The sequence below is a fragment of the Diabrotica virgifera genome, chromosome 1 (assembly GCF_917563875.1).
Source record: "Diabrotica virgifera virgifera chromosome 1, PGI_DIABVI_V3a".
NCBI lineage: Eukaryota > Metazoa > Arthropoda > Insecta > Coleoptera > Chrysomelidae > Diabrotica > Diabrotica virgifera.
Genome location: NC_065443.1, coordinates 185,480,114 through 185,493,030, shown reverse-complemented (window position 1 = coordinate 185,493,030; position 12,917 = coordinate 185,480,114). Strand labels below are relative to the sequence as shown.

Here is a 12,917-nt window from a genome sequence, read left to right as displayed (position 1 = left end):
ACGATGACTTTGTTCAAGCAGTGATCTTAAATAGCGAGGGACTTAGCTACCATGCTATATTGGCCCCTTATTTTGGTAACAATTTTTTGCTACTGCACAATAATGCAAGACCTCACGTTCATGAACTGTAACCGAATATTTACAACATATTTAACACATTTAACAGGTAAATTTTCGGACTTTAAATCGGCCATCGCATAGTCCAGATCTTAACCGGATCGAATATTTGTGGGACATATTTGGCAGAAGACTACCATAGCGTTTGCCACCTCCTAGAACCTTAGAAGAGGTAGAAACAGAAGCTCTTGAAATTTGGAATGATATTGATCAAAACCAAATAGCATACCTCATTTGTAAAATAAAAGTACATATCTCTTTTATTATCGAACATAAGCGAATGAGTCAAAAAACAAGATGTTAAGGCTACAATTAAGTTTAAATTTAAATATTTTATATATGCTAGAATATTCCACAGGGTATTCGGAACTTTAAGAAAAAAACACAGTATGATTGTTACACCCGGTATAAAACGATATTTACCGGTCTAGCAACACATCGATTTTCTTAAATAATAAGGCCATAACATGAATGTTAATATCAGAAATGTAAAGTAAAATGTGTGTCAGACAATTGTAAATGAGCTGTAAGTTGTTTAAAAAGGAATAGATGAAGTTGATGTGTTATGACATATCAGGCAACCAGACAAAATGGTTAGTGTGTGAATGTACATTTTTGTACATTAGAGTGATAGCAATAATAGGAAACTAAGAATTTAAATTTAAGAGATTGGTACAAGTGCAGCAGCTGCCAATTATTTAGATCTACGGTATCAAAAATACGCATAGCCTTGATGATAGCCAAACTTCGGAACGAGGACGGCACCTGAAGAAGAAGAAGAAGAATTTAAATTATATATATGGTAGTGGAGTAGAGAGACTGATATATTGTCGAGGGAAATTAATGAATATGAATTAATAGAAGAAGAGCAGCCAAAGGAAGAAAAGCAAGGGGACCTGAAACGTCTGAGACATGAGGCAAGGTAATGTAGCTTTCTTGATTGGAAACATTTATGAAAGAGGATTGGGAATGAAAGAAGGTAAACTGTGTTAGGGATGGGATAGTGAAAGGGGGAATGAGAAAAAGAAAGAAGCTAGGGGCATATTGAGATACGTGTTAACGGATGATTAGTAAGGAAGTAGTAAATTGTTAGATACTAGTGAGGTGAATGGAAAGAAGAAACACAGTAAAGAAAAAAGACGAAAAGGAAAAAGAGTATGCAAAAATTATAAAGATAAAACTCAAGTTGGGTTAAGGGAATAGTTGTCGGTGGACAGGAATAAAAGGTTGATTTAAAGTAGTTTGGCGGTGAACGCATTTGGGGATAGTCCTCGTGTCTCTAGAAATCTCAAGGTCCTCGTACAAATCCAACCGTAAACAGTTCTTATCTTTAATGTTGTGAATTAATTTGACACCATCACGGATGGTAAGATGGTGATTGTTAACTTTAAGGTGATGGGAGAAGGCTGATGTATTATCTCTTTTTGAATGTTCAGCAGATCTGGTTGAAAGTGACCTGTAAGTCTTACCTATGTAGGAAGCATCACAATCAGAACAAGTCAGCCTTTAAACTCCACTACGGTTCATATAGTGTATTGTATTTTTAGTATTTGTTAAGAAGTGGTTAAGAGTATTTCCAACTTTAAAAGATATATGTATATTTTCAGAAGAGTAAGATATAATACCTTTAATCTTTTCAGATAAGGTGGGGTGTGATATGGTAATGACCTGTAAATTGGGGAAGAAGGAGAAGCCTGACGAAAAGCAGAATTTTGTAGTAATCTAGATTCTCTTGTACGGATAAGTTTGTCTATTATATAGGGATCATAACCATTGTTGACAGCTATTTGGTTTATGATGTTGAGTTCTTTATTGAAAGAGTCATTTGACATAGCTATGGAAAATAGTCTATCTATGCAACTTCTAAAAGCAGCTAATTTGTGTGATGCCTAAGTTGAATTGGTGTTTAAGTCTGGTAATAGATAAATCAAGAAAATGAATTGCCTGGGAAGATTCTATTTCCATGATAAATTTGATATTTGGATGGATTTGATTAATTTTAAAAAGTAGTTGTTGAGTTGAGTCATGATCACCAGAAATGAAGACTAAAGTATCGCCTATGCCTACATAACGGAACCAATGTAAAATTTCTGGATTTTTCATGACGTGATTGGACTCTAAATTATCCATAAAGACATCAGCTAAGAATGAGGACAAGCAACTGCCTATTGCTAAACCATTGATTTTGAGATAGTCATAATTCAAGGATATCTAGTATCGAAGAGATAACGTTGGACTGAATAGACTTGTTGACTAAGATTGTTTTTACCAGACTTAAAGTTTCAAATTTGGGCACTGAAGTAAATAAGTTGCTAACGTCAAAAGAAAGCATAGTAATATCAGGATTGAGATTAATGAGTTGAAGTTTATCAACCAATTGGTATGAATTTAATACAGTAAAATAAGGAGTGAAATGTATTAGATTTTTTAAGGTACTAAGTACGAATTTGGATAAAATAGACACTGGAGCATTGATGAAGCTGACAACGGGACGAATGGGAATTACAACTTTATATGTATCTTAGGTAAACCGTATAGTCTTGGAATAAGAGGGTTACCAGGGAGTTTGCTGTAAGAAGCTTCATGAATAGATAGGAAATCGGAGTGTTGTTTGATATTATCTTTCAATTTGTTTATAAATATTTTAAAATGATCAACTGGTATAAGAGTGAAGTGATTGTCTTCTAGACAAGATGAGACTTTATTGTTGTATGATTCACGGTCTAGAATGACCAAACAGTTACCTTTATTAACTTTAGAAAAAATTAAATTATTGTTACTAGTAATTTTAATTTTAGTTGATTTAAGAGTCTTGAGACGATGTTGTGCTTGTTTGAAAGAAACATTGTGAGAAAAGGAACAGTTAAGAGAAGCTGAAGAGTTGAAAGATACAGAAATCTTATTTTAAATTTATTAATATAACGGTAACAGGACTTTCTAGTTGACGTTCTTTGGCAAAGAGATAATGAATGGATTACTATATCAGTCTCAATGGATAGATTGTCAAGATCGTGTAAAGATAAATCTTTGGGACGGAATACTTGAGACCATAGTTTAATAATTTAATATCATCTTCTGTGAAGCTGATATCGGTAAGGTTTTTTTTTATAAGATATCAGCTTCAGAGAAGATGAGATTAAATTACTAAGCTATGGTCTAAAATATGCCGTTCCCAAAAATTTATCTTTACACGATCTTGAGAATCTCTCCATTGAGACTGATATAGTAATCCAAATCTGTAATTATCTCTTTCCCAAAGAACGTCAACTAGAAATTCCTGTTACCGTTATTGTAATAAATTGAAACATAAGATTTCTGCATCGTCCATCTCTTCAGCTTCTCTTAACTCTTCCTTTCCTTACAATAATTCTTTCAAACAAGCACAATGTCATCGCAAGACTATTAAATCAATTAAACAGAAAATTACTACTCACAATTTAATTTTTTCTAAAACTGATAAAGGTAACTGTTTGGTCCTTCTAGACCGTGAATCATATAACAACAAAGTCTCATCTTTTCTATATCACCAGCTGATCCTTCTAAAAGATTCATAACCAAATTGAAAGATAATATCAAAAAACACTCCGATTTCCTATCTATTCATGAGGCTCCTTACAGCAAACATCCTGGTAACCCTCATATTCCAAGAATATACGATTTGCCTAAGGTACATAAAGTTGGAATTCCAATTCGTCCCGTTGTCAGTTTCATCAATACTCCAATGTCTATTTTATTTAAATTCATACTTAATACCTTAAAAAATCTAATCAATTTCACTCCTTATTTTACTGTATTAAATTCATACCAATTAGTTAATAAACTTTAACTCACTAATCTCAATCCTGACATTACTATACTTTCTTTTGACGTCAGCAACTTATTTACTTCAGTGCCCAAACTTGAAACTGTAAGTCTGGTAAAAACACTCAGTCAACAAGTCTAAATCACTCGAAACTCCAGATAACGTGCCGTAGCAGTGAACCTAGGCACCAGGTGCTCAGGTGGTCGGTTCTGACGACGTGTTATTTTCAGCGATGCCTAAAACCCTTAACAAAATCTGGCCCTTCATACATTTACTATGACATGTTTATGTACTTTTGGATGCATTTATGCACTTTAAAACACATATCCATTTTCACCCATTTTTCTGTTCTAGACTTTTTTCCTGACATCCTCCTGAATACAATTCAAAAAGTTATAAGTTTCTAATGCTTAGGCCAAAGTAAAGTTAACGTTTAACGTTCAATATCGTATTAATTAAAATACCAAAAATGATGAAATAAGCTGCGCATTAAAGTGACTGGCCACATTTATTTTAGCACGAAGTCAGAAGAATACGCGTTTTTTAATCAAATAATTTCAGAATAGAAGTCGAAGCTGTTATGCTGTTATATATTATGCGTGCTAATTATTATTTTATGAATTTATTATTTTACACCACTCCATTTCCATTACACCACTCCATTTTCATTACACCACTACATTTTCGTAGAATAATACCTATGTATTTCACAAAACAAATTACACTGCTGCACTGCAAGCTAGAACTTGTTACGTATAACTGAAACAGCGCTAGTGTGGCCAAATAACGCGATAAGTAACGGAGTAACTCCTTTGATGTGTCGAAAGAAACCGCCACCTGATCTATGGCCTAACGTTTAACGGGATTAAGGATTATGGTAAGGGAGCCCAAGCGGGGATTCTTGCAGTTACTCGAGCGCGTCAGATTAGCATATAGGGAGAAACCTGGTACCCTGCAGATGTACCTCTACCATAGATTGGCTCTTAACACAGGGGAGTTCGTTAAGGGGGGCCCGAAAAAAAAAATCTATTCTTAAAAAAATTCGAAATTGTCAGATTAAGATAAGGTAAGTTAAGTACATGCAAAAGAGTGTATATTTCAAAAATCTGACGATTTGAGCCGGGCATAAGGAAATGGGTGAGTCCCAAAGATTCACAAGGAAAAAGCGAATATTTCGCGAAATGAATGACAGATCGAAAAACTAAAAAATATGTGCTCAATATTTTTTAAAAATCTATCTAATGATACCAAACACGACTTCCCACGGAGAGGGGTGGGGGGTAAATTTAATATTTTAAATACGAATCCCGCGATATTTCGCGAAATGAACATCAGACCGAAAAACTGTAAAATACACTTATTCAATATTTTTGAAAAATCTATCGAATGGCACCAAACACGACCCCCCATAGATGTGGGGGGGGGGGGGGTTACTTTAAAATCTTAAATAGGAGCCCTCATTTTTTATTGCAGATTTGGATTCCTTACGTAAAAATAAGTAACTTTTATTCGAAACATTTTTTCGAATTATGGATAGATGGCGTTATAATCGGAAAAAACGATTGTTGGAAATGGAAAATTAAATTAAAAATGGCAAGCGCCCACTAAAATGGAAAACTTTACTTAACTTTTTTTGGTTTTAGGACCTACTCTTCACAACCCAATAGGTCCCCAAAGCGCTCGAGTGACTGCACATTTAGCATACTTTGCTCCCCTACCATTAATAATGGCAATAACAAATTAGCGCACTAAGTCGTGACTACACCTCTCTTTAATGCCAAATAATGCGTTAATTAACGGCATTAGACGTTACTGTGGCACCATCATATAAGTGCTATATTTAAAAATCTATTTATTTTTTGCTAAATGCCCTGGTTTATAACTAGTGTTTGACGTTTCGATTTCCTGGGAAAATGTATGAACAATAGATTGTTGTTATGTTTTTTAAAATTGATGGTTGACTTATTTGTCCTCGATTTCGTTGGAAACAGTATTCTTAGGGTTGAAAAAATCTAAGGTTAGTGTTTTTATCTTGTAATATCAAATTCTGGCGTGTTTTTATATAGTTTCGTGTAATGTGTACTGTAGGTATGGTTGTGTAACGTAAGATTTGTAACGTAGACTGGTTGTATATTGTGTGTTGCTTGTTATTAAAAAAAATATGTATTATGTATTGTATACACTGTGTCCGTAAAGTATGGAACAAATTCTTTTTTAGCTAAACAGACCATTTTTAGAAATAATCCTAAAACCCGTCGATTTTTTATTTTAATTTATAATTTTAATTTATCGTATTTTAAAATAATATTCTAATATACAGGGTGAATTACTTTCGAGTAATGACGTCACCGTCATTTTTTTTAATGGAACACCCCCATTTTGTCTCAATTTTCGGATTACTCTAGCTGGGCTGATTCCAAAAATGTATCACATGTTGATTCAAATTGGTACAGGGTGGACAAAAATACAATAGTTTTGTGTGTGCTCATAAAGTAACGCGTTAGTTAAATTAACAATATCAAAATTACTTATTGTCTAGCGGACAGAATATGAAAGAAATTATTTCTTATCAATTTAAAAGAAACATATATGTTTTTGTTAAATGTCATTATTTGTTTAGTAATTTATTGATGTTCAGTGACAGTTTAGTACTACAATATTTTTGGTATTTGTGAATGTTTTAATTATTGCTTAGATTTAATTTGAAGTAGAAATAGAGTTAAGTGTAAAGCAAAGAATTGAAATACTTATGATGATTGGGTATGAAGACACATCGCGAACTCAGATGGAAGTGTGCAATTTGTTTAATGATAAATATCCAGAAAGACCTACAATGCGTTCAACAGTCAGTAAGATTGAAAAGAAATTTCGAGAAACTGGTACGGTTGAAAATGCACGGAAATCAGGTCGTCCCTCTGCAAATTCTGATACAGCAAGCAAGCAAGCAATTTGATTCAACCCGACCCATGAGACTTGTTCACCCCTGAGGAAGTACGTTCGGGTGTAACAATTCATTGGAGCGAGGTGTATTAACTCGAGTCTAAGACAGGAGTCACTCCACCGCGCTCCAATGCTCCGGGCCATCCCTTTCCCCCCTATAGCACGCTGATGCGCGATAGGGGCACAACTATCAGCCAAATGCTTTTCACGTGGGAATCCTGGGTAATAGAATACCAACGTGGTGCCCTAATCGATTTGCAAATCAGGCCAGCGTGAAGCGCTATATGCCTGTTATCTTCTTGTGACTTGTCCGCGGTACTAAAATTGCTTGCTTGGGCCCCAGGCCTCTGAACCGAGTTAAGCTCGGTTCAGAGACCTGGTGCTCAAGGGTTGGGCCCTACTTGCCCGGGTTTTTGTGTTTTTTTTTTTTTGGCTTGCGCCGGTGTTAGTAATTTTTTTTTTGGCCAAGGCCGATTATTTTGGGTTTTTTTTTTTTTTTTTTTTATATTTTTTTTTGTAGGATGTCCTGAAAATAAAATCTTAATTAGTAAAAATTAGCGAGTATGTGGCCCACACTAATTGCCTTGTCGTTGTTGATGGAGCCACGTATTGTCCACTTTTATTTTATTTCTTATTTTATATCTTATTTACTGTCATTTTATTTATTTCTTTTTATTTTATCTCTAATGTTTATTTTCTTTAATCCACTATTTGTTGTTTTGGACGTTTGTGCTTCCATCGGTGGAAGGCGTCGTATCGCATTATCTCTCGCAGTATGGGACTTGGATGATTTTCCAGCTCTGGGAATTTTGTCCTGGCTCTTTCCGTCATTATGTCGGTCACTCTGATTTGTTGGAGTTCTCTGAATAGGTGTCTTTCCGCCACGTATCTTGGGACGTTCGCTGCTTCCCTTAGGCTGCTGTTGTGTGCCGCTTGGATCTTCTTTTTTGTTGTTTTGCATACGTGTCCCCACGCGAGAGATGCATATGTCAAAATTGGTATTATTATGCTATTGATTAATCTTATCTTCGTTTTAGTTCTTAATTTACTTTTTCTACCTATGAGTCCTCTTAGTGATGCTTTGGCCATATTGGCTTTTTTAATTGTGGCTTCTACGTGTTTTTGAAATGTTAAGCCTTTGTCCATTATGACTCCTAGGTATTTCGCGTGATCTTTCCACTCTATGGGGTTGTTTTGCACCGTCAGTTGTTCTTCTGGGCTTTGTCTTCTCTTTTTGAATAGCACCGCTTGTGTTTTTTCTGAGTTTATGGCTATTTTCCATTTAATACACCATTCTTCAACGTCGTCTAGCGCTGTTTGTAGATTGTTCACTGCTACATCTATGTCTCGGTGTTTGGCCGCTATCGCTGTGTCATCGGCATAAAGGCTTAATAGTGTTCCAGGTGTTCTTGGAACGTCGGCGGTGTATATTGAGTACAGTAGTGGCGACAGGACCGCTCCTTGTGGTACTCCAGCTTCCGGAGTCCCGAGCCCAGACAGGACTTGTCCTATACGAACTTTAAAACTCCGGCCTCTTAAGTACGAAGAGATTAGTCTTGTCATTGCCACGCTGTATCCATAGCCTCTCATTTTGTATATTAGTCCTTTATGCCAGACTCTGTCGAAGGCTTTGCTTACATCCAGAAAGGCTGCGCTGGTATATTGTTTTTCATTAAATCCTGCTGCTACGTATTCTGTTAGTCTGAGTACTTGTAACTCACTGGAATGTTCTGCTCTAAAGCCAAACTGAGCTTCGGGGATTATTTCTAGTCTGTTTGTCTCGGCTTGTAGTCGGCTTAGAATGACTCTTTCTGCTATTTTGCTTATTGCTGGAAGTAAGCTTATCGGCCTGTAATTTTGCGGAAAAGTGCTATTTTTGCCGGGTTTTGGTATCATAATGACATGGGCCAATTTCCATCGATTCGGGAATTTTCTGAATCTTAGTATTCCATTTATTAGGTTGGTTAGGAAAACTATGGCTCTTGCCGGTAGGAATTTTAAGGCTCTGTTTGTTATCTGGTCTGGCCCTGGGGCTTTTTTGGGTGAGCTATTTTTGATAAGTTCGTTGATCTCTTCTGGTGATGTTGGAGGGATGTTCTCGTCTGGGTTTTCAGGCCTTTCTCTTTGTTCTTCGACTTCTTCTATGAAGTCTATGTCTTCGTCCGGATGATAGTTTAGTAAACTCTCTCTCTCTAGTGTGGACATCATCACTTCTGCCTTTTCCTCAACTGTGTGGACTATGCCATTCTCTCCGTGTAGAGGTGGGATGGGTTTTCTGTCGCTTCTGAGTATCCTTTGTAGCTTCCAGATGTTCTGTATATTTGGACCTTGTTCTTCCATCTCTTGGACATGGTCGTTCCAGCTTTCACTACGGTGTTGTTGTAGTGCTGCTTTGACTTCTCTATTTAGTCGATTTACCCTGTTTTTGTCTGCCTGATTTCTTGTTCTTCTGGCTATCTGTTTCGCTCTGTTCTTTTCCCGAATCATGTCTTTTATCTCTTGTGTAATGTTTCTAAACCTACCCTTGTTTATTTCTACTTCCTCCTCTGTAGTGCTATTCCTGAGTGCTTCTTGCATAATGTTTTCTAACTCTAGGACTCTAACTTCTATTTCTTGTGCGTTGTTTATTACTGGGACGTTGTTTATCCCTTGACTTACTAATCTCTTAAAGTTGGACCATTTCGTCTTCTTCTTAGTCCGTTTTGTGGCGATTTCTTCTTCCCATGTTCCTAGTTCCAGTAGTATTGGATTGTGGTCCGTGGTTCCTTCGTTTAAGGTTTTTAATTCGGTTTGGAGTCCTAAGTTTTTAGCAACTACGATGTCTATGTGGGTTGGAAGTCCGTTACTTGGATAATGGGTTGGTTCTTCTGGGCCCAATGCCACTGTGTCTTCGTTGTTTTCTAAGTAGTGGTTAAGTAATCTTCCATTTCTATTCGTGGCTCTATCGTTCCAGTTGGGGGATCTTGCATTTAGGTCTCCTATGATGATTGATGGTTCGACTATGTTTAGGAACGCGTTCAGATCGTCCTCTATTAGTGGATCCTGTGGCTGATACAGCATTAGATGTTTTACTTAGTGTTGAAGAAGATGCGCACACTTCTGTGCGTAAAGTTAGTCGCGATATCGGTGTTAGCAAAACAACGGTACACAAACTATTAAAGCTTGAAAAATGGCATCCTTATAAAATCAAACTTGTGCGGGAATTAAACTAAGATGATCCCGATAGAAGAATTCAATTTTGCGAAGCAATGATGGATAACTGCCACCGAGACCCTCTCTTGGTACAAAACATTATTTCTTCTGATGAGGCCACTTTCACATTAAATGGCGAGGTTAACCGTCAGAATTGTAGATACTGGGCAAAAGAAAACCCCCACTGGATGCGTGAGCATCATACACAATACTCGCAAAAGGTAAATGTATGGGCTGGAATTGTAAGAAATCGAATCATCGGACCCTACTTTATCGAAGGTAATTTAAACGGAGCAACGTACCTTGAGTTTTTAAGGGGGTATCTCGTACCTACTTTACGTAATTTGTTTCCCAGCAGACGTAATCCTGGAGGTTTTGATGAAAGTTTATGGTTTTAACAGGATGGTGCACCTCCACATTACGCTGCAGATATTAGAAGGTACCTAGATGAAATTTTTCCGAACATGTGGATTGGTAGACGTGGATCTATTGAATGGCCAGCGAGGTCATCAGATTTCAATCCTTTGGATTATTTTATGTGGGGCCATCTGAAGAATGTTGTGTATCAAACGAAACCAGCAAATATTCAAGAATTAAAACAGAGAATTCGGACAGCAATAAACAATATTTCTCAAGACACAATAAACACGGTTCAACAAGAATTTGTACAACGTTTGGGTTACTGTCACATACAGCAAGGGCTGCAGTTCGAACATTTATAAAGTCATGTATTTCATCATATTCTGTCCGCTAGACAATAAGTATTTTTGATAATATTGTTAATTTAACTAACGCGTTACTTTATGAACACACACAAAACTATTGTATTTTTGTCCACCCTGTACCAATTTGAATAAACATAATGTGATACATTTTTGGAATCAGCTCAGCTAGAGTAATCCGAAAATTGAGACAAAATGGGGGTGTTCCATTAAAAAAAAATGACGGTGACGTCATTACTCGAAAATAATTCACCCTGTATATTAGAATATTATTTTAAAATACGGTAAATTAAAATCAAAAATCGACGTGTTTCAGGATTATTTCTTAAAATGCTCTGTTTAGCTAAAAAAGAATTTGTTCCATACTTTACGGACACAGTGTATAAATTATAGGTGATTTGACTCCTACTTCCTATTACGCCGCTATTGTTCTGTACATTCTTGTTTGGTTTTTTCTATTGCTGATGAGTTTGCTGCATATTTTTCTTCATTCAGTAGGATAAGAGATGTTTCTTTCTTTGACTGTTCTCCTTTTCATGATGCATTTTACATTGCACTCTGTACTTGTTGTCCTAGGCATTTAATGCTCCTAGGCATGTTTAATGCTCATTTATCTTGACACAGCTTAGTTTTAGTTTTGGACTGAACAGAGCGCTGTATTTGGAACAAAGACCATTTTCTTGAAGATTATGATACTAAACCGATTTAAATTAATAAACGTGTTATACTTATTCTAAAAACATTATATTTTACAGATAAACCGTACACAGCCCAACCACTACAAGGAAAAATAGTCACAATTACATCCCAAGATCACGAAGATGAAAAAGTATGTTTAAGTCCAGGATGCATTCATACTGCATCACGTGTATTGGAATATATGGATGAATCGGTTGACCCTTGCGATGATTTTTATCAATTTACCTGTGGTAATTTTATCAAGAAGACAAATATTCCTGATGATAAATCCTCAGTAACTTCATTTACTCTAATTGGTGATGAACTTCAAGAGCAATTGAGAACTATGATCGAGGAACCGATCCAAGAAGATGAACCAAAACCATTCAAGGTAAGCATCGGACGAAAATATTAGTCGAACAATTTGTACTATGTGTATTTTTAAGAGTGAGGATGATATTATTAACATTATCTGCAAATATTTTGATTTTATTAGTTATGTAGAGAATACGGTAATCCATGCTAAACATATTGAAGAACACTGGCTAATGTTACATGCTGTGTACTGATATTAAAGATTCACGTCGAATGAATACACCAGAGAAATAAGGCAAAAATATACCATGTTCGGGACACTTGAGCAGCTAGGTTGCAAATGGGTTTTTTGGGTACTATATACCTAATATATTATAAATACAAAAATGCCCGTCACAGTTTGGACGAGAAATTTAGTTATTAACAAATAAGGGTCAAAAATGGGAGTTTTTTCATTTAAATCGCTACAGGTAAAAATAGTGTAATTAAATATCTTATCTATAATATTTTTCTTTTAGTAGATGAGCCAAGGTTTAAAATAGCGCTCTTTGAATTTTGGTCCGATCATTTGTTGCTTCGGATATTGCAAAATAAAACTAAAATTTCGAAAATAAAAAATTTGCTATAACTTTTGCGAAAATGCATCTAAGACTTTCATATTGTACGAAAAGTTGAGTCAAACAGTCCATACAATGCACAAAAATTTTTAAGACGATTCTTCAATTAGATTAAATTTTATTAAATTTGTTTATCGCAAAGAGCTTTTCTTTCACAATGTTACTGTTCAGAAAATAATAATAATACAGCAATTGTGTGAAAACAGTATGAAAGCATAGGCGTAACCAGGGGGGGTTTGGGGGTTATAACCCCCCCCATTGGGATGTACTTTGAGCTCTATACGCTTAACACCATAGCCCGAGACCTTCCAGTAGTTGTCACCCCCCCTTCAGGTAGTTGTAACCCCCCCCCCTTCAGGTAGTTGTAACCCCCCCTTAGGATCATCCTGGTTACGCCTATGTATGAAAGAAGAATAGTCATGTTTTCAAATCATTTAAAAAAATCATTAAAAAGTCATTTTTGTTACTTAGAAAATATTTTACTAAAATAGAGTCATTTTTGGCTTAAAAACAATTTGAATAACTTTGTTAATA

The 12,917-nt window shown here is 35.8% G+C and overlaps 1 protein-coding gene across 3 annotated transcripts in view; it reads left to right on the top strand.

Moving 5' to 3' along the window:
• The window catches only part of LOC114334567 (neprilysin-2), a 311,969-nt gene that overhangs the window by 163,442 nt on the left and 135,610 nt on the right, over positions 1 to 12,917 (top strand). For all 3 annotated transcript variants that reach the window (XM_028284633.2, XM_028284632.2, XM_028284634.2), the window contains exon 3: positions 11,529 to 11,842. In XM_028284633.2, coding sequence (XP_028140434.2) covers positions 11,529 to 11,842 — 314 coding nt within the window. The remainder of the gene's footprint in view (positions 1 to 11,528; positions 11,843 to 12,917) is intronic.